The sequence below is a fragment of the Drosophila mojavensis genome, unplaced genomic scaffold (assembly GCF_018153725.1).
Source record: "Drosophila mojavensis isolate 15081-1352.22 unplaced genomic scaffold, ASM1815372v1 contig_81, whole genome shotgun sequence".
NCBI classification, from domain to species: Eukaryota; Metazoa; Arthropoda; class Insecta; order Diptera; family Drosophilidae; genus Drosophila; species Drosophila mojavensis.
This window is the reverse complement of record NW_025318907.1, coordinates 3,588,502-3,609,235: the sequence shown is the minus strand read 5'-3', so window position 1 is coordinate 3,609,235 and position 20,734 is coordinate 3,588,502. Positions and strand designations below refer to the sequence as shown.

Genomic DNA, 20,734 nt, shown 5'->3' with positions numbered 1-20,734 from the left:
GGTGTTTGGGTGTGTGTATGCGTGGGCGCATTCGCCTGTGTGCGTGCATTTATATTCGTTTGTTTGCTTGTAAATATGCATATTGAATGGATAAAAAGGATTTGCGTTTGTTTCGTGTTTCGTGATTCGCCTGCCTGTTTGGGTGTCCGCCACCTACGCATTCTCTCCCTTTCGCTCCTGCAGTTAACATGCCCACACAGCGGAAACACTGCACATTTACCGTTGTTCTCGTTTTCATTGTTCCACACACAACGGCAGCAACAGCCGGCAGTAGCGTCTGTCACTACATGTTTTATGAACCATTCGGCTGTTGCATCTGGTGGCGCCTCATGAAATACGCAAATCTGTGACCCCATGCATGCACGATGATATACTGACTTATATGCTTAAATACAGATCCTGCATTTTGAACAGAATATCGCTGTAATCCAACAGCAAATTCATTTTAAATTTTAATCGGAGACAACAACCCAAGCGCCCATCCGGCAATGTTGGGCAATGCTTGACTAACTGACTTACTGCATTAGACAGCACTAAGCAATAATAATTGTTCATTCATTTAAAATACTCTGCAAAAATATCCTTTCATGAAAACATATATATGAAGTTGTAGTTAAACTGTCTCCGTATATAAAGAATATCCCTTTAATGAATACTTCATTTCAGTTCATTTATTTATATAAATATTATAACAATAAAAAATTTAAAGCTAAGATAGCAAACCCGATAGTTTAATTCTAAATGTGAGGCAGCTGAAACAACAAACTTTTAAATCTGTTGTGCTTACTGAAATGATGCGCTCATGTAAAACTAATTAGATTTAATGAAGACCCCAATTTTCATAGAAAATTATCCTGCTTCTAACGCTCTACTGTTGAGCTTTCAGCTCTGTTAAAGGACTCGGTGCTTCAGTGGCACTGTTAAAATACTCAGTATGTTAGGCATCCAATTTCAACTTTGGCGGGCACTCAAGCATCAGGTTTACTCAAATTGCTAATAACATGCCACTTTGAGTTTAACATGCAGATAGCACATTACATACTGTAACGTAATTGGCGGGCTTTGCTCACATTTAAAATTTTGAGTATTGAAATTATTCTATATTGTTAGTTTAATAAAACCAGTTCGAGTCAAATCAAGATTAAAATTTATTTTCAGTTTACACATATTCATTTTAAATTAAATTCACAAAACACTGTGCTACTAAAATTAATTTAATGTTTCATAATGAGGTGCAATCGAAAGTTATAATAGTATGGATTCCTATGGAGGATGTAATTAATGTCGAAAATTGTTGTTTACAATAGTTGTCGAATTCGCAGAGTGAATATGCTTTAGTTCTTAAATCGATGGCGGTAGACTAGTTTAATTTGCATTTCAACTAAAAATCTACATGTAATTTAATTAGGAGGTATGAATATCCATTTAATGAATTCTTTTTTGGCATACATTTAGATGTTCAGTTGACCGAACAGATGCAAAGATACAAAGCGACAAAAAAAAAAAAAAAACTGATTTCGAGAACAAAATCGATATCAAAACACACAATACATAAGCCATATATATGTATGCATATATATATATATAAATCAAATGCCAAATTACTAACAGGATTTTACTTTGTTTAATCAGTCCATAACATTCGTGCTTAACTTTCACTCATATCCTCAACCGTGTGTGTTTAAAAAAAAATTTAAAATAGGCATAGATATATGTAGATATATACATATATATGGCTTGCATTGCATTGTACATATATATACGAGACTTTCTAGCGTTCGTCGTGTCCAATTATTTCAATATCATCGGCCAAGGGACTTTCGATTTCCTGCTTGCTATCGCTACCATTTTGTTGATTTGCATCCAAATTAATCAATGATAACGTCATCTTGCTACTGAGTATGACCTGCAATATCAAAGTAATTTAAATATTAATCTTAATATTATACTATTAAAATTATACTTACAGCCGGCTCCTCAGATGATCCATTCAGCTCGGAGTCATAGACCTCCTCGCGTTTCGTTTGCGAATCGGCTACCAAAATTTGCGAGTCGTGAGCCAAGGCGCCTTCCAAGTAAATGGATTGCGGCTCGGGTAGATTCTCTTCCAATTTGGACTGCAATGGAAGAGGAGGAGTTCAATTAGTTACAGACAAGAGATATTACGATTTTGAGAGCTGCTTCAAAGGGTTTCGCTGCTTGGAACTTTCTTTGACTGTGGCAGGTGCGAACGGAGCGGAGCCACTTACATGTTCACTGGATGCGCGATAAACAGGTGTTGGAGGGCGTCCGGTCCACCTCTGACCGCCCTCACAACTAGCTGTTAGCTCCATGCCAAGAACCTGCAGCTCATACATGTATATACATATATATCAAATAATATTAAAATAATGCAAACTTCAAATCAGATTTTTACCGTCATTTCACGCTCAGCGCTGATGTCGCGTCGCTTTCTCTGCTGCTGCTGTTGCTTGGTGTTGCTCGACTTTGTGATACCCTGCTGGTCGTTAGCTGTATGCCCATTGGAAATGTTTTGGTTTTCTACATTTGTCAAATTCGTTTTTTCGATGTCGTCCGGTTGCTGTGCGAAAATAATGTTCGAAATTAGTATTCGAATAAAATTACAAATTGTATCAAAAGACAAACAAATAAATTGAGCATTTTTTTAAAGATATTTATATATATTCTTGAGCTCAACTAGAAGTAGAACAGTTAACAATTGTTAAACAAATTAATCAAATAAACAATAACAATATTTACTCAAACACAAACTCGTAAATGTTTCGGTTACTTGGCTGGGTTAAAGTACAAATAAAACAGAGTTAACAAAATAAAAGAGTTAAATCAAAACGTTCAACGATTGCTGCGGGCCCATTTGTCGGCGCTAACCTTATTCAAATCAGTTTCAGTTTCAATTTCAGTTTCAGTTTCAGTTTCGATCCTCGCCCCTCGCACGTCTCGCATGTTCAATTGCTCATCGGCAGCGTCTATAAGACCTTGTATAGCCGTTACAACTATTTTTTTTTTTTACATATTGTGATATATTTATAATTTTGGAATGGGAAGAGATATATGTATATATGTAATATACATGTGTTACATGAAAACGAAGAATTAGATTTGGCTCAGAACTTTGGCATGTTTCAATATGAATTTGTGATTTGCGATTTGGCATGATTGAAAAGACTTTCTATGAATTGATATCATTGATATAGTTCATATATATATATATGTATGTATATATAGGATTTATTTCCAAGCTCGTTTTCATTTTTATAAAATATGTCCCCGTCATATAAATTTAATATGATAGTAGAAAGAGAGAGAGAGAGCTACTTATTAGTTTTAGTTATTTGTGCTTGGTTAGTATGGCTAGAGTTTGGCATGCCGATCACAGACGAGCAAGAGTTAGTAAGGCAAGAAAGAGTTTGACAGCGAAAGAGAGAGACAGAACAGGCCTGAACATGCAACAGTCGAAGCAAGTGCAACAGAGACGAAGAGAGACAGAGAGAGACAATACCGAATGAGGCTAGGCCCAAAAGGCATGCAACTCAAGAGCTGAACTGACTTTTTAGCTACAGGTTTCATTTACAAGTAAAGGGGGTTGGGATTGACAATCTCTAGAAATCAAAATTAGAAACGAACTTATGACTTGTACTTAGTTTGGTCTATTCTCTGTGATCTGATAGTAACTAAAATGTTGGGTTTGCACTAGAAATTTTGCTGCCGCTTGAGAAACGTCATAGCAATCATCTTGAATAATAAATGAGAATACAAAAGAATATATAGAGATATGTATGTATATGTATATATAGAGAGAGGATAGCATATTGATATCGATGAGATCGGAACTCACTAAAAATACTGATTAAAAGTAAAGTAAAGAATGTGAATGTGTGTATGGAGTCAATGGAGATTGTTTTTTTTTCTGGGTGGGAGCTACGGTGGGAGCGGGGGACCACCAATTCCAGCTAGCGCTACTGTTTGGATGCTAACCTTGGCCTCATACTGATCGGTGTTCATTTCGGCTATCAACTTGGCCATCTCGCGTTCGGTATCCTCGAGCTTCTTGCGCAGCTTTTCAATTTCCATCAGCTGCTCCGTCTCCTTATTGAACAGCGTCTTCTCCACCTCGGCCAGGGACTTGGGCGCATGGCACTGCTGCTGGTGGGCCTTCAGTGTGCTGGACAGATTCGTGGCCAGCTCCGTGGCCGACAAGGTGGCATTGTAGAGCTCCTTGTCGTTGCGTCTGCCATTCGCCGTTGCCGCCGCAGTCGCTGCACTCGTTGCAGTTCCTAGAAAGTGGTCGTAGGATTTGCTTTAAACTAACAATTATGTTGATTGGGGATCGTCAAGGACAACGAAACAGCATTCATCATTTATGTACAGCAAATAAGAAATGATTATCAACAAAACATAAATTGTGTATTTACACTTTGGTATATGAATAATTTCCTTTAACTACTCAAGTGTTTCGGTTCGGTTTGTGGCTTTGGTTATGGCTAGTGTATTAGTAGACACTTAATTACATACATACATACACACATACATACATCATACATACACACATACAGTTACATGTACAGCATTGATTGATTGATTGATGGCACTTGGCTAGCTGCTAAGTCAAATGACGAGGACATATCTTAAAAAACTGAACGGAGCAAACAAAAACAGATCAAGGATCCAAGTTCTCTATATGTATATATATTTCTCATATAACAAATCAAAAGTATTTCTAGCTTACTTGTCTGATGTTCACGCCAACCTTTTCGCAATGCAGCAAAATACAATATTACAAAAAAAATCGACAAAAAAATAAACAAATGCACGATTCGATTAGCATTGATTATGAGTTAAGTACGTGTGCCTGTATATGTATAAGTGAGTGTGTGCGTGTATATGTGTGTGTGTGAGTGTGTGTGGATGCAGTATTGTGCAACTAGAAGAGGTCTATGTAGAGTCTAAAATCTATATATTTAAAGCATCAGCTTACCCAATTTGGTGCCATTCAAGTCCTCCACTTGACTGTGATTCTGTTGCTCGAAGACATCACGGCGGAAGCTGGGATCCCCTGGAGTGGGTCCATATGGAGCATTTGGTATTTGTTTCTTGAAAACAATCTGCAACAACAATTGTTAGCGAGCAATTGGATTCGAGTAGCTTCAACAATTTCATACCTTCATAATCGTATAGCCAAAGAACACCACAATTCCGATCGTATAGAGTGGCATCAGGAAGCCCATGCTGCTGCCCGCCCGCTGCTGTGGCTGGTGGAAGGCGCCCGCGCCCATTGGCGGCCGCATGCCAGGAATGGGTCCCGGCTGAGGTGAGCAAAGGAATACAAGAGTTTAGATGATTATTACAAGTTTAAATGTAATCAAGTTTATAGTTTTTTAGGTGAGTTTAGATTAATATACAGCGAGGACTCTGGACTCTGGACTCTGGACTATTGCAAAAGAATTGGTAAGCCACGGATATAGCTCTAATATCTTTAACTGGAAGATACCCTGCACCCTTGCGGAGCTGGCCTGGTATTACAATAAACTAATTATTAATTATTAAAAAATTGATATTGTTTTCTTCTTCAAAGGCACTAGCCTTTATATTAAATTTAAATTTCAACAGTCATTATATACTGATTTCTCATTTTAAATAGGTTCAAATTATAATAATAAAATTAAAGAGAAATTGATATACATATATTCATTCTTCCTCTCAAATAAATTATTAATATTTTGTGAATTATAAATCAGAATAAAATTAAAAAGAAGTTGATTTGACATATCTCTCAAATCTATTTCTATTTTGTAAATTATAAACAATGTATGTAGTTATTTATGAACGAAAAAAGTTTTTAAAAGCGCTAACATTTTCTTTATAAATATCTCAAATTTAAATTGAGTTGATATAAAATATAAACATAATAAAATGTGTTGAAAATAATCCAATAAATATCTGATATATGTATGTACAAAAGTTCATGAGAAAACTGTCAAAACGCATAATTCTTATTGGAACACATTTCTTAGTTTAGCTGGCTCAACTTTTCAGAGAAGGAGAAAGCTACACTACCCCTACCTCTCTCCCATAATAAACGATTTGTCATAGAAATACGCAAGCATCCATCATAATATTATTAAAAATATAAATATATTGCGCTGCAATTATCCAACTTGATTGCTTATCAAAATGAAATTGTGCTCACCATATGACAGAGAGATGTGCATAGTTATATGTTAAAGGTCGGCAGCGCTGGCAGCTCTTTACAAGATCTGTGCTCGGCTAATCGAGCAAATTGGATGCGCGGGCAGGTGGCGCATTGGATTTGGCACAAGTTCAATTTGAACAATATTTTCTTTTATTTATTTATTTTTTTTTTTTGTGTTTTTCTTTTTATTTTGTTGCTTTCTCATTTCCCTCTTGCTGTACGCTGGCTTTTGTGTATAATTTCTTTTGCCTGTCTTTTGCCTTCAATTTGCGTGCAGTGTCATAAAAACAAAACCCAAATCCAAATAAAATAAACGCATCTATTTATAGCACCTGGCCGATGTCTCATGCCCAGTGTTTCCCCTGTTCCCCCTCAGACCAAATGCCGACCGAATGCTGCAAAGCGACGAATCTTTGCAGCGAAGTGCAAGTCGAATTTCGAATTCCAATTGGAAGTCGAAATCGAAATGGAAGTCGAAGTGGAAGTCAAAGTCAAAGACGAAGTCGAAGTCGAAGTGGAAACTCACCCGTCCGTCAACGATGCGCGGCGGTGGATTACTCGGCGAAGTCTTGCGCTCCACTATGGGCACGGTGGGCGTGGCGGGTATTGCACGCCCACGCTCACGCATTGCCTGATAAATGGATTCCGGATGCAGGTGGGCGGGCCGTTCCTGACGTAGGCCTACAGCAAATTAGAACTCAATTAATCAAACATGAATCAGCACGTGAAACTAGAGAATCTATAAACACAGTGATAGTAGTTGTTAATTATATTTAAGCAAATGCACCGTTAGTATAGCTGACATATTAATGAAAGCAAAACCAAATAAACGAACTCAAATAAAGAACTTCCCCGGATTTTTTAGACCTACTTATTTCGCCCGTGTACAAATTGATCTGCTTGCGATACAAATGGGGGCCAAATGGCTCGACGCTGGGCTTCGAAGCATTCATGAACTGCTCCCTGTCAAGCACGACATCGCAGCAACCTGGTCAACCACAACACCAGCAACAACAACACAGACACACGTTTACAATATTCAAAGATAAATAAATCAAAATAAATGAAATTATAATAATAAAAAGGTAGCCTATTTCATTCCAGACTCACCGCCAGGCATGCCGCGTTGTGGCTGATCCTTGTAGCTCGGCTTAGGCGGCGTGCCGCCAAACATCATGGGGTGGAACACCTTTGGCCAGAGGATGGCCACGCAGCCAACCACAGTGACCAGCGCAATCACGCCCATCTTCTTGGGCGACATGCTCTCCTCGCTGGCAGCGCGTGGCTGCTTCTGCTTGGCGGTTGCTGTGGACATTTTGCTGGCGCAGTTGCTTCGCCGTAGTCGTCCGTCCGATTATGAATATATATGTGTGTATATACCTGATGCTGCAGTTGTGTCTGAGTTTTATTGTGTTCGATTCCTTGAGGTTAGCTTTGGCGTTGGCTCATTTTTGTTACGTTTTATTTTAGTTATTTTTATTTGATTTTTGTTCTAGTCGATTTGTAGTCCTATTATTGCATTATCTGAAAAGAGTTATATTATAGTATATGTTTATATAATTTATTATTTTCAATTAATAAAGATTCACTTGGAGCTCTTTGACTCTTTGTCAAATCGCAAAATAATTTTATTTCAAATAAAATCGTATATAGTATATAAGTACTATATATTTATATAATTTCAATTGCTCAATTACTATAAATTCACTTGTAGCACTTTGTCACTTTCTCTAATCACAATTAAATTGTTTTAAATATTAAACAAAAATATTTTTTATTTTTATTATTTTATTACATAAATAGCAGTCCCGATTATTTTATTTTTAGCGCTCACACTTTTCAGTATTGTGTTTGGCTGTCTCATAATTCTTTTTCCGCCGTGAACCGTAAATTATGCATTTTAAATGTTAGCACAGTTCTTGCTTTTTGCAATCAACAAATAAATGCAAAAAGATAAAATCAAATATCATAAATTAAAATTATGGTTCACTGACAACGACGACGACGATAGCCTACGCAAAGCTCCAATGTTATTGCCGAACTGGCCAAGCAAAATTTTGAAACTATTAGCGAATTTTTAAAAACAGCATCACGATCACGACATGGACCACTGCGACCACGACGACGACGACGACGTCGACGTCGACGACTCGCTCGTCGCGGGCATTCATAAGGCGCACGGTCGGCCATAATTTGGGTGTTTGTCTGTTATTTTTGCCGCATTTGCCGCCAGTTGTTGGCTACAAACTAAAATATAACGAATACGACAAAATAATTTGCAATATGCTCGGCCTGTATTTTGACAGCTCACCTCCTCTCGCTCGCTTGCTCGCTGGCTCTCTCGCTCTCTCACCCATCACTCTATCTTGTTCCTGCAAGCACCCGTTCCTCTCTCACTCGCTCGGCTAACCAGACGGAATTTTCATAGTTACAAACATACATACTGCATATATATACATAAGTGGGAATGTACATATGTATCTACATTTGTTATTGTTTGTTTTCACATTTACTATCATTTCCATCGCACGCTCTCTGGACTGTAAACATGCAGACACAACACACCCACACATACACACGTCGTATTTTTTTCGCATTTCTGTAACAATTTTCATTTCGCTTTCGAGCCCATTGACTAGCGAAAGTACTCTATATGCAATAAAATACAAATATACATATTTATGTATACATTTATACATAAATTTTTCCCTTGCTCGTCTGCTATCTATATTTTGTTACTCTACTTAGCAAGTCGCATGGCAAAGCTAAATATTTTTAAATACTACGTTGGCTTATTCATTGGTGTGGTCAAGAAGTGACATTCCGTTGTCCATGTCCAGCACTCACATTAGTTATTTATAGAGTCACGGGCATTGTAACAAGTCAATGTCGCGAAATTCACAAATGTTTTCATCATTTATTTATAAATACACAGAAATACATATGTTGCGCTTGACTTGTGACACTTTCTATGCAGTTGTATTGATGAGCATATCAATAAACCGGACAATGCCCATCGTTCATTTAATGTATTTTAGTACACAAAAAATTACCTTAATTTTAATTAACCGTTCGAAAACTCTTATATACTAAATTCAAACTACGTGTTTGTCGTTATGAAGTGTGTTCGAAAAATCAATATATATATCAGACGATATCTATTGGTCTGCCGCCACAATTTATCGAAAATGAAGTCCGTGGGAGTGCAGTGCTGTAAAACGTTTGGACAAAGTTGTGTTTAATATCAATTCAAATGCTAATATATGTTGAATGCATAAATCAATAATATAATTTAATATCATAATGGACTTATGATTTTATAACCAATATAATGAAATCAAATATATGTATAAATTTAAGATTTTCCTACATGTAGCTCAGGTATCGGCAGAGCAGGTGGTTGTTCGTGCGTTACTTATGCAGTAGAGTTTGACTGGGCCTCAAGCCATTGGAAACTTTGGCAGCCCTGGTATCTACACTCTCCCGGCTTAAATGTCACAGCGCGTACTTAATTTTTGTGAATTGCTAAATAATGAGTTAATTCAATAGACATTTATCAATAAGATAAACAGAAATCATTTAAATCAATTGCAACAATTTGGGGTAAGTTAAAAATTGAACATTTTTGTATATAAACGCATATTTCGTCTGTGTCGCGTTCCATATTAAAAACAGCTGTTCCCCTCGTCAGAGCTGCCATCTTGCGGTATGAAAAAATCAAGTGCTTATGTTAATTGCGTCTTGCAAGGCAACTCTGGTAGTGATGGTGCTCTTCTTTGTGTTATTATTGTAGACAAAGCCAAAATAAAATTAAAAATTGCCAACTATATTGCTGTTTGCCCATTGAAAGTGGAGTGCAAATCTGGACTTAGTCCAAGAGAATAAAGACTCTGCAAATTGTAATTGGCTAAAAATCTAATGCGCGCTGTTGATTGGCGTCGCTCCAAATTTACCAAATTAATTGTTGAGCCGCAGACGGAGTTGGACATCATGGACGACGAAGCTATTGTTACTGTGGAAAAAGAGTTGGATCGCGTTGTGAGCAAGTTGGAGCAGCTGCATGAGATTGCGTCTGCCGAAATCGGAGATGTTGCGTCGCTCATGTCGGAGTTGGTTAATGTATTGGGCAATGCAGGTCAAATGCTGGTCACCACGCTCAATACGGGCACACAAATGAACGCGCCTGGCACTGGAAGCACTGACGATCCCATGGACGACACTGTGAACATGCAGGTGGAGACAGAACCAGCCGCTCCGCAGCGTCTCACTGAAAGCCAGATGGAGATAATCAGAGAAGCCATATCCAAGTGCAATGTTCGCGTGCAGAAGCTGTCGACAGAGCATCGCGACTCCCATGGCTCTGTTTCAAAGATTGGCAAGGCCATCGATCGCAACTTCAGCTCTGACTTCAGCTCGACGATGCGCGTGGACGCGTTGCAGGACGAGGACAACTTAATGCTACTAAACAAGGCCATTGCCAAGCACTACTGCCGCCAAGGCATGGACGACGTGGCTCGCACACTGATCAAGGAGTGCAAAATGAGCGACAGCGATGCCCAGGATGTGTTCGACTCGGAGCGTGAGTTTGCCGAGATATACAACATCTGGAAACAGATCCAAAAGCGAGATCTTACCGAAGCCCTCGAGTGGGCTGTTCGCCACTCAAGTCAGCTGCTCGAGCGGCACTCGCTCATCGAGTTCAGGCTGCATCGCATGCGATTCATGCAGCTGGTCTCCTATGGCCTGGAGTCCCAGCACGAAGCCATCCTGTATGCTCGGAACAATTTCCAGAAGTTTGCCGTGCGCTACGAGCACGAGATTGCCAATTTGATGGCCAGCTTTATCTATCTGCCCGGTGGCCTGGAGAAGACGCCCTACAAGATCTTCTTGGCCCAGGAAATGTGGACCGAACTATCGTTCACATTCCTCAAGGACGCTTGCCAGCTGCTGGGCATTAGCATAAACTCTGCCCTCTCGGTGGTCGTGAACGCGGGCTGCACCGCGCTGCCCGCCCTGCTGAATATCAAGCAAGTGATGCAATCACGCCAGGTGCTGACCATGTGGAATGGCTGCGACGAGTTGCCCATTGAGATAGACCTGCAGCCCGAGTTCCGGTTTCATTCGATCTTCGCCTGCCCGATCCTGCGCCAGCAGACCACTGAGGACAATCCACCGAAGAAGCTGACATGCGGTCATGTCATCTCGAACGACGCCTTGCACAAGCTCAGCAACGGGCACATTCTGAAGTGTCCCTATTGCCCGGTCGAACAGAATGCCGAGGAGGCTGTTCGTATTTACTTTTAATTGTAGTACCTATCTTATAAAGCAATTAATCATAATAACATATATACTATGTAATTGAATGTGAGCCTGCCTGTTGGCGCGCTTAGAGCGGTTCGAGCGTGGACACTGATGCGGTGCACCAGGAAGGACGAAATGGCGAGTGGCTGACCTGAACCGGGGGACGGATCACACTGGGTTACTGATGTTGAATGTTTGGGCAGCTTTTTCCTTAAATGTTATTTGCGATTGTCAGCTCATCTAGAAATGTTCTTTAGCTAAATTGGTGAGGCGGATTCGAACTACTTGGAGTCGCGCAACTTGAACGAGAGTAATAATCCTAACCAGCCCATTTAAAACCCATTAGCTCTTAGTTATATACATACATAATAAATAAACATTTATCTCTAATACAGCATCGTTGTTTATTGCTTCATTACTGGACTCTACGGATTAATAATGGTCATATTTTTGACTCGTGACAATTAAAAAAAAAATTATTAAATTTGAAAATAAATATAATAGTTTATCATTTAGTTTTGCGAAAAATAATTTTGCGCCATCCTAATAGATGCTTTAGCCATATAAATTTAGAAGAAACAATACACTCAAAATTGGAAAGTTAAATTTTTTTTTTTTATAGAATTCACTCGCAATAATTAATTAAAGTTTCCATCAATACGAAACTGTCTTGTAGCTCATGTGTTGTGTTTTACCTTCTATCAATATTATTTATTTTTATTTTTTCTAAGCTTATGAATTTTATTATTATTTTCTATATCAATATACATATATATATTTTTTTTTCGAATCCCAATAATGGCATCGATATAGCCCATTCGTCATGCTGATACTATTATTTTTTCCTTTCTAAGACTCAATAATCAAATCAATATAGTTTATGTCCTATTTGTTGAAAATATAGAGATTGATCTGTATTCCTATATCAAAGATTTATCATTATTACAAATTATGAAACCTAATTTCTTTAAAATATTGTACTTTACCGCAAATAAGCACATGTTTTAGCAGTCAAATGTTCATATCTGATGGAAACTTCCAGTCAATTCGTAAATGTCGCCCACTGTGCGCTCGGTGGGTCAACAGTGGCCAGCGTCGAACCGGTTTCGGAGTGGATCGTGTCGCAGACACGCTCTCAAATTTTCATCGGCTTTGTTTGGTCTGCCTTCCGTCTCCGACTACAGTGCATTTTAGCAATCGCTGGCAGACGGCAGACAGCTGATCTGAGGCAACCACACGCACTGTCTGCAATCGTATCATACTAAATTGTGGTCTGCTTCTGTCTTTTTGGCTTTTAGTTGTGCGCAGAGATTGAACACTGCAAAAATACTACGGATTGTGTAAAATGAAAAACGTCTTGGATGTGATGTCGTTGCAGCAGCACGTGGAGACGAGCAAGACACAGAATATGAAACCCATTGATTATCGGTGAGTCTCTCGTCTGCCAACAACTCCAATTGCAGACATGAAACGCTTGGCGATAAACACATGTATTTATTATATACACACCTTTCAGAAAGTCCACCAAACCTGGTCTGGTGCCTCTCTACATTTTCGAGTGCGCGGCGAAGCTGAAGATGAAGCCTCTGACAGCCGCCTGCGCCGCCATCGTTTACCATCGCTTCTTCAAGGAGGTCAAAGCAAGTGACTACGACGAGTTCGTGAGTGTTGAATGGAATCCTTTTCGCAGTCGGGATTTATAAGTGTGTTTCATATACAGCTAATAGCCGCCTCCTCACTCTACTTGGCTGGCAAAATCAAAGACGACGACACTGTCAAAATCCGCGATGTTATCAACGTGGCATACTGCACACTGAACCGCGACAGTGCTCCGCTGGACCTGAATGACGAGTACTGGGCCATGCGCGATGCCATCGTTCAGGCCGAGCTGCTGATAACACGCACCCTCAGTTTTGATCTGAACATCGAGCTGGCACACAAGGTAAGCCTGGAGTCCCCTACTGAAGCAGCCATTAAAGCATGTGCTTTCTCTTTTTGGCGGCCGTGCAGTACCTGCTGTACTACATGAAGACACTGCAGGATTGGGTGGGCACGGACATATGGAACTCTGTGCCGATTGCCAAGACAGCCGCCTCGTACCTGCAGGACTTTCACCACAGCCCAAACATATTGAAATACAAGCCCACTCACGTGGCCATCGGCTGTCTATCCCTGGCACTGCAAACATATGGCGTGCAGGTGCCGCTGACCGATGAGTCGGACGAGGCTTCCATGTGGTATAAGCCTCTCGTTAAGGACTTTACTCGAGAGAAACAGTGGGAAATTATCGAAGACGTCATTGAAGTGTACAAGCACGAGGCATCCCTCATGGCCAACTGAACCTACAACATCATCATTCTCACCAAGAACTGGCTGTTCGATATCCACTCGCCATTCCCATACGATTTATTTATTTGCATTAAAAAAAAAAAAAGGAAAGTACTTGAATTACTGAATATATGAAGATTTAATTACAAAGAATTGTGGAAAACTTTAATGACGATGTTTGTGCTTGTGCTTGTCCGACCGATGACGCCCCGGCGATGCGCTGCGTCGATTCGAGCGTGAGCTATACGATGATGCTGGCGACGGAGATCTACGCGATGTGCGACTTGAACGCTCTGAGTAGCGCTTGGGCGAGTCCGATTGGCTTCGGGAGCGATTGCGCTTGGTAGATCTGGAGCTGCGACTGCTCTCGCCTCCACTCAGTGGGGAGTGGGAGCGCTTGCGACTGCTGCGTGGGTTGGGACTGGAGCGAGAGTTGCTACTATAGTAAGAGCTGGGCACATGTCGGGGATCAGGACTCTCACTGCGCTGCATGCTCTTTGATTTTGCGTGTATGTAGCTCAGCGGCGAGTCGACAGAATTCGTAGGAGAGTTCTATGGATGACAATATGTTGAATTATATAAGTGAGAATAGCTTAGATAAGCATGCCAGGCGTCTTGTTAGTTAACTCACCCGCTTGAGCAAACGCTTGCGATAGTATTCAACCTGTTCGGGCATTGAATAGCCAGGTTCCAGTCGTCTCTTTCCCGACTCTAGCTCATCTTGATACTGCATAACTTTGACTTCGATTTCGCGCAGCTTTTGCCGCTTTTCATCATTGAATTTGCTTGAGCTATCTCCATCACTGTCCTCATCAGAGCTGAAGAATTTCGGCGGATCTGGTGGATCGAGAGTGTCCCATTTGCTAGTGGTTATTGCCTGCGCCTCAACTTGCTGCGGGTCAACCGTCTCCCACTTGGATGGTATAAATCCTGGCATTTTGGCTTGCGACTTCGTGTCTGAGGATTTTCGCATTTGCTCCAGTGGCACACCATCCAGATCATCATCCACTGAAAGTATTTTAACTATTATTATATATGCCATAGCATATATATTATGACAGATACTTACAGGGCACGCCATCGATTTCGTCGTGATATTGTTCCCGCTTGGGCGTGTCTCGCTGTTGCGTAGCTACCGCTGATTCCGGTAGAACAAGTTTCAGAGCGCTCTTCAGCAAAGCAGCACCATCAAGCGGCACACCATCCAAATCCTCATCGTCCTTATCTTCTCCTGAAAGTGGAGCACCGTCAATGTCCTCATCCAAAGCCTCTTCGGAGCGAGATTCTTCAGCTTGGGCTGGTGAAGTGGTCTGCAATGGAAACTACGTTTGCCCTGTTTATAACCTAATATTATCAGCAACTGCATTAAATGCATACCTGACGGCCCAGGAATATGGCGTGCAATTGTGATAAGAAATCCTTTGGGTAAATTGTCCACTCCTCCCAGGTGCGTATGACATTGCAGACTCTCGTTTTGAAGCCCTCTGCCTTCAGGCGGCTCTCTATGGCCAAATAATAGTTGTGGAGACTCTCGAAAATGTCCACCAATTGTTTTTCCACGCTGTAAGCGATCCAATTAGTCAGGATTATGTTTTCCCTTTGTTAACATCAACTTACGATTTGCGGAAGAAGGAGGCATTCGACACCTTCACGGTGCAGTTGTGCAATATATCAGAAATGAGATACAGCCTCGCAATCTTCTTGGAAGCCAGGGTCTTTTGGTTTGATAACGATTCGGCAATGCACTCGCAAATCTCGTCAGCTGCATCAGCATGTTCAATGCAAAATATCATCGCATCTCCGATTCGTGCACGCTCTGGTGTTAAATGGCGTATGAGATCTTCGAGGCGATCGCGTTGTCTGCGGAATACGATGCGAAGTATAAATAAACCACCACAAATTAGTTACAAATAACATTATTTACGCGTTCGATAAGGCGCCCTTGTGCACGACGGGGGCATCGGGATCAACAACCAGCTCATCGGGCATGCCTTGCGTGTAGAAATTTGCCACAGGAGGCTTCCATACTGGCCCATCTTTGAACATACGGAACTGCTGCTCTCGCCACTCACTGGGCGTGTCGCCCTGCAGCAGTGAGAACAGCTTCCAGCGATAGTAAATGTGCGCGGGACTCTCGTTGTCAAAGAGAAACGAAAAGAGCGGATTTTCCATTTCACGGCTCATAATCAAGGCTTCGAACATGGGTCCCTCACGAATGACAAACTCGATCATGCGATGTATAATATTCAGCACAGATCTAAAATTGTGAAAATTCAATATAATCAAATCTAATATTACTTTTTAATGAAATCATACTTCTCAGTCGGTATAAAGACTTTTACAACGGACTTGCTTAGAACCTGCAGGTGAAAGAAATATTGTTAATTATTTAATTATTCTGATGGGCAGTATATATCACTTACTCTCTCCATATTCTCCTTGTCCTCGATGGTATCATAATCCTTGTAGTTCTTCTTGGGCAATGTATTCGCCTCGCTAGGTGGCGGCTGAGCATTAAAAGGCAACCCCGACGGCGGTGGCGGCAATGTGAGCTCGAGTAGGGCCTGCGGCGCAAAGATGGGCGTATTCATAATAGGCACTGTCTTGCCCCAGCCCAGGCGCATTTCATAGCCCATTATGTAGCGGCCATTTAGAGTCCTCAGCGCGCGCTCAGCATCTTTGCGACTCATGTACGCCACAAATCCACAATTGCGGCCACGCTGCTTCTCTTCCTCAGAGCGTGGCCACATGATCTTAATGCTTGCCAGTGGACCATAGCGACCAAAAATTTCCATTAATTGTTGTTCGGATATCTTCGGATTCAGGTTGCCCAAATAGAGATTCGTTGTATTCGGATCGCCGGTGTCAAACGAACCGCCCGCATCTCGGGAATTGGTCGACTGAGACTGAGAAGTGCTCGGAGCTTGCACCTGTTGCTGTGGCTGCTGCGCCACTGGGGCACTCGCCACCGCCATATGCTTGTACTTGTGCCGCTCCTCACGCTCTTCCTGTATTCTGCGAAAGATATAAGGGAATGGTTAACTAAGTTATTAACTGGATAGTCCGTTATCTTACTGTCTCAATTCCTCCTTGAACAACTCTAAATTGCTCTTTTTCTTCTCCTGATTCTTCTTTTTGAGAGGTGTGGGATCTTTCTTGAGATCAGATGCCAGAAGCTTTGCGTAATCCTCTGCCTTTTCAGATGCGCTTTTCTCAACCAGCTTGGATCCTGGTTTGTACAGCTTGCCTTTCTCACTTTTGTCCTCTCGCCTGGAGCCCGCATCGTATGTACCGGCCTTTACCCACACTTTTGATGACGCCGTTGGCGCTTCTTGAAAGGTCTCCACAAACTCTTTAAACGCCTGAGCATACACAAAAGACAACATTTACAGTACGCTTCTATCATTAAATCGCTTTTACTCACGTGAGCCGCAGCCGCTTCATCTTCCTTCTTTTTCTGCTCCTCCAATTCCTTTTTAGACTGTAAAATCAAAAGTTTAATAAAAGCCGCACAAAATTGGTCTCAGAGCTTACCAATTGCCGCTTGGAAAATGTACCGACCGTAAAGGCCTCAAGCTTTTTCTCGCTGATGCGCTAAAGTAAACGAAACGTAAAATACTTGGAAACTCCTCTTGTATTATTTTTACCTTCATACTGCTGAGATCTCTTTCAATTTATCACTTTAACGCATCTACTTTTTATAACTCAATTTTCCTCTTCTCACTAATTTAATCGATGTCAATTCTTAATGCCGATATCGATATATCATACAGATTGGCAGCTGGAGATTTTTAAATATGCATGTCATGCATAAGCCGATAATCAGTGAAGTAAGACCTCAAATAACTTTCAAACCTTAAATTACTAATACAACAACGGCTATGTCTAAAACTTATGTACAACATTTGAATAACAAATTTTAATAATTGAATTAATCAAAGACTTTAAACTTTAAAATTCCGATGTAGAATACTCGAACTGCCCTAAAATACATAACATATTCATATATAAAACAAATTTAATCAATTATTAGTTTGGTAGCGTCACACAAGAGTTTTGCAAGAGTATTGCATTTGAAAATTGTACAAATTAGTTAAATTATAATTATTTTAATAATAATCGTTATATTGAATATCGCCCCATAGTCACGTTAAGTATCGATAAATTGATACGATATCAACATCCCTAATCACAATTAACTTAATAAATTTTGTACAACAAAATATACGGTGGTCGCTTGCTGCCAGCGTACACGCACAGATCTCAATCGCTTGGCGCAGCGTGAAAGCCTTACAGGGAGTTGTTAAAATGGAACCACAAATTTGTAGGCTATGCTTGCGGGGTTGTGGTTCCCAGATGTGCCTCCAAATCTTTAACAGTGAAGCAGGTGATGCAGGTGTCGAAGGTAACGTCCCAAATGTTGCGGAAGTTCTACGGCAACACTTTTGGTTTGAGGTAATCCAAATTGATTATTCACATTTTGAAATTTGTGCATAGTCAAAGGCATCTGTCTATTATAGGTTTCACCGAACGATGCAATATCAAAAGTCGTGTGCAATGTGTGCTGGACACAGGTGTCTGAGTTCCATCAGTTCTATGTATCGATACAAGAGGCTCAGCTTATTTTTGCCAATGCCCCGAAATTCAAACAGGATCCTGATCCGGATATGCTGAACACGTCGTGGCCCGAGGAAGTTATGATGCCGGCTGAAGAGCTCACAGTGGATGGGGATGCAAATAATGACTGCACTAGCACACAGGTCAACATAAATCCTTTAGATGAACTTGACCTGGAGATGGCAACGTATGTGCACGTTGGTAGCGACAGCAAGCCGGAAATCAAATTGGAAAGGCTGACGCCCGACGAATTCATGAACCAATTGGACGATGTGGACATTATTGTTACACGAAGTGGTCGAAAGCGAAAACGTGATACCGAAGCGATTGATAAAGAGCGAAGAGCCAAAGAGAAAAGGTCAGCGCAATCCAAAGGCCATGAGAAGCGTAAGACAACCGCAAAGCGGACGTTCAAGAAACAGCAGTGGCCCCCATTCTGCAAAGAGGACGAAGACTTGATAAAACGCTATGTCGTAATGGGCTGTGAGTTGTGCATTTTCCTGGCGGATGATTTCGACGGTATTCGAGATCACTTCAAGGATAAGCACCCAGACGAACGGCCATATGTGAAATGCTGTGGGCGAAAGCTAAACAAACGTTGTCTAATCGTGGAGCATGCAAGACGCCACGAGAATCCTGAATATATTAAGTAAATTAATCTATAGAGAATGTAACCAATATATTTATGTATGATAATATTCTTGAACTTTCGCAGGTGCAACGACTGCGGCAAGGTATTTGCCAATTCGAGCGTGTTACGCGCCCATTGGCTGGTGCACCATGTGCCCGACGAGGAATGCGACTTCCAGTGCGAGGAGTGCGGCAAGCGGTTCTCACGGCGCAATCTCCTTGAATTGCACAAGGGCTCGCATGTGCCAGCCAACGAGCGCAAGTTCATCTGCCCCGAGTGCCCCAAGCATAATGCGTAAGTAATAAAATCAATTATTAAAGACGTTAATATATTGATATTTCAATCAATAGCTTTGCCACCGAGTACCACATGCAGGTGCACATTAGCATGCAGCACCGAAAGGCGGCCAATGTGTGTCATGTGTGCGGTAAGGAGATCAAGGATAAGGCTGTCTTCGAGAAGCACGTCCGCCTGCACTTCGAGGAGAGCGGGCCGCGTATTAAGTGCCCACGGCCCGACTGCGAGAGCTGGCTGAAGGATGAGGACAACCTAAAGCAGCATTTGAGGCGCCACAATGATGAGGGTAAAACCTTCATCTGCTCCGAGTGCGGCAAGAGTTGCAAGAACTCTCGCGCTCTTATTGGTCACAAACGCTATTCGCACTCAAATACCATCTACACCTGCGAGCAGTGTGGCAAAACCTTCAAAAAAGATATTAGCCTTAAGGTTTGGAATGAACACTTTATATTTGATAATATATGCTATATAATATTCCAATTTCAGGAGCACATGGCTCAGCACACTGGAGAACCCTTGTATAAATGCCCGTTCTGTCCCCGAACATTCAACTCAAATGCGAATATGCACTCCCATAAGAAACGAATGCATCCCAATGAATGGGATCACTGGCGTAAAACAAAGACGGGCAGCTCCCAAAAGGTGCTTCCCAGTGCTCAAGTCTCGCAAATGTTCAGAGAAGATACTGAAACGTTCTCCATTCCGAATATTTCGAATGTGTTTTAAAAGAGCTAGCAGACTTTTCCTATACTGTTGTATATATATTACTTCTCTTGAGTGTATAAATATGTATGTATATATGCATATAAATGTTTAAAGAACCAATGAATACAAATGTAATAAAACGAAATAGTAAAATACTTTTAATGAATTTTGTTTTTAAAAACTACACAGTTTTATAACTTCTAAAGCTCAAATATTCCTTCAAATCTGCGTTAACTGATAAAAATCTGTGTTGCCAACTATATCCAAAAGGTATCTTATCGTCAATCGATAATATCGATAATATTGACGTTACAATCAGTGTTGCCAGATTAGCTATTTAATAGCATTTTTAGCTATTTTTGAACCCTAAATGCTATGAAAATTTTGAAAATGCTATTAGCTATAAATTTAGCTATTTTACAAACGAATATTTTGAATTTGACTTTAGTATTTAAAGCAAAAAAAAAAAAAAAAACATTTTTCGATTAAGTCCCAAATTGTACGTAATGATCTGCGCGATACTACCACCACGACTTTGTCGTACTTATACCATCACTAGTTGTGAATTTATACCATCGCTAATTCTTCTTGCGCAGCAATGGCAAATGCTGCCATATTTTACCGTGCCTTCCAAATATTTAAAA

The 20,734-nt window shown here is 40.8% G+C and overlaps 5 protein-coding genes across 31 annotated transcripts; 3 read left to right on the top strand and 2 right to left on the bottom strand.

The window, feature by feature from the left end:
* Nucleotides 1-1,404: 1,404 nt before the first annotated feature.
* On the bottom strand, nt 1,405-9,368 carry LOC6580655 (resistance to inhibitors of cholinesterase protein 3). Of its 26 annotated transcripts, none has more exons than XM_015164359.3 (12): nt 9,265-9,367; nt 7,322-7,735; nt 7,083-7,199; nt 6,738-6,892; nt 5,181-5,324; nt 4,997-5,123; nt 4,748-4,768; nt 3,997-4,295; nt 2,417-2,581; nt 2,250-2,342; nt 1,968-2,117; nt 1,405-1,906 (listed from the first exon to the last, which is right to left on the bottom strand). In XM_015164359.3, the coding sequence occupies exons 2-12, from the start codon at nt 7,524-7,526 to the stop codon at nt 1,772-1,774; spliced, it is 1,611 nt and encodes a 536-aa protein (XP_015019845.1). In that variant the 5' UTR covers nt 7,527-7,735; nt 9,265-9,367; the 3' UTR covers nt 1,405-1,771. The 26 variants fall into 26 exon arrangements, 22 of the variants coding, with proteins under 22 accessions (XP_015019845.1, XP_032586342.1, XP_015019829.1 ...); XM_032730451.2 differs by lacking the exon at nt 3,997-4,295 and adding an exon at nt 2,890-3,014; XM_015164343.3 differs by lacking the exon at nt 9,265-9,367 and adding an exon at nt 8,206-8,296.
* A 278-nt stretch (nt 9,369-9,646) lies between these two features.
* On the top strand, nt 9,647-14,009 carry LOC6580653 (cyclin-Q). The gene is made up of 5 exons (XM_002006439.4): nt 9,647-9,814; nt 12,811-12,940; nt 13,029-13,173; nt 13,233-13,454; nt 13,523-14,009. The coding sequence occupies exons 2-5, from the start codon at nt 12,858-12,860 to the stop codon at nt 13,850-13,852; spliced, it is 780 nt and encodes a 259-aa protein (XP_002006475.1). The 5' UTR covers nt 9,647-9,814; nt 12,811-12,857; the 3' UTR covers nt 13,853-14,009.
* LOC6580654 (E3 ubiquitin-protein ligase RMND5A) lies at nt 9,935-11,902 on the top strand. Its single transcript, XM_002006440.4, has one exon. The coding sequence runs from the start codon at nt 10,130-10,132 to the stop codon at nt 11,513-11,515; it is 1,386 nt and encodes a 461-aa protein (XP_002006476.2). The 5' UTR covers nt 9,935-10,129; the 3' UTR covers nt 11,516-11,902.
* Nucleotides 13,956-17,595, bottom strand: LOC6580652 (U2 snRNP-associated SURP motif-containing protein). 2 transcript variants are annotated; one of them, XM_015164339.2, is made up of 12 exons: nt 17,488-17,595; nt 17,375-17,434; nt 17,265-17,321; nt 16,916-17,202; nt 16,264-16,855; nt 16,157-16,200; nt 15,765-16,097; nt 15,458-15,700; nt 15,218-15,401; nt 14,910-15,162; nt 14,472-14,848; nt 13,956-14,392 (listed from the first exon to the last, which is right to left on the bottom strand). In XM_015164339.2, the coding sequence occupies exons 1-12, from the start codon at nt 17,491-17,493 to the stop codon at nt 14,006-14,008; spliced, it is 2,823 nt and encodes a 940-aa protein (XP_015019825.1). In that variant the 5' UTR covers nt 17,494-17,595; the 3' UTR covers nt 13,956-14,005. The 2 variants fall into 2 exon arrangements, with proteins under 2 accessions (XP_015019825.1, XP_002006474.1); XM_002006438.3 differs by having other exon boundaries at nt 14,910-15,150.
* A 403-nt stretch (nt 17,596-17,998) lies between these two features.
* On the top strand, nt 17,999-20,209 carry LOC6580651 (transcription factor grauzone). The gene is made up of 5 exons (XM_002006437.4): nt 17,999-18,295; nt 18,361-19,106; nt 19,173-19,382; nt 19,439-19,814; nt 19,872-20,209. The coding sequence occupies exons 1-5, from the start codon at nt 18,149-18,151 to the stop codon at nt 20,109-20,111; spliced, it is 1,719 nt and encodes a 572-aa protein (XP_002006473.2). The 5' UTR covers nt 17,999-18,148; the 3' UTR covers nt 20,112-20,209.
* Nucleotides 20,210-20,734: the final 525 nt, after the last annotated feature.

Bases quoted from the DNA above. Each gene is read 5' to 3' on its own strand.
- LOC6580655 (XM_015164359.3), bottom strand. From the start codon at position 7,526: ATGTCCACAGCAACCGCCAAGCAGAAGCAGCCACGCGCTGCCAGCGAG. The intron at 4,769-4,996 runs GTAAGCTGATGC...CATTGCGAAAAG, and splicing joins CTTGAATGGCACCAAATTGG to GTTGGCGTGAACATCAGACA. The intron at 1,907-1,967 runs GTAAGTATAATT...TTGATATTGCAG, and splicing joins GATCATCTGAGGAGCCGGCT to GTCATACTCAGTAGCAAGAT.
- LOC6580654 (XM_002006440.4), top strand. From the start codon at position 10,130: ATGCGCGCTGTTGATTGGCGTCGCTCCAAATTTACCAAATTAATTGTT.
- LOC6580653 (XM_002006439.4), top strand. From the start codon at position 12,858: ATGAAAAACGTCTTGGATGTGATGTCGTTGCAGCAGCACGTGGAGACG. The intron at 12,941-13,028 runs GTGAGTCTCTCG...CACACCTTTCAG, and splicing joins ATGAAACCCATTGATTATCG to AAAGTCCACCAAACCTGGTC. The intron at 13,174-13,232 runs GTGAGTGTTGAA...TTTCATATACAG, and splicing joins CAAGTGACTACGACGAGTTC to CTAATAGCCGCCTCCTCACT.
- LOC6580652 (XM_015164339.2), bottom strand. The intron at 16,856-16,915 runs GTAAGATAACGG...TATCTTTCGCAG, and splicing joins TTCAAGGAGGAATTGAGACA to AATACAGGAAGAGCGTGAGG. The intron at 14,393-14,471 runs GTGAGTTAACTA...TGTCATCCATAG, and splicing joins GCAAGCGTTTGCTCAAGCGG to AACTCTCCTACGAATTCTGT.
- LOC6580651 (XM_002006437.4), top strand. From the start codon at position 18,149: ATGGAACCACAAATTTGTAGGCTATGCTTGCGGGGTTGTGGTTCCCAG. The intron at 19,107-19,172 runs GTAAATTAATCT...GAACTTTCGCAG, and splicing joins GAGAATCCTGAATATATTAA to GTGCAACGACTGCGGCAAGG. The intron at 19,383-19,438 runs GTAAGTAATAAA...TTCAATCAATAG, and splicing joins GAGTGCCCCAAGCATAATGC to CTTTGCCACCGAGTACCACA.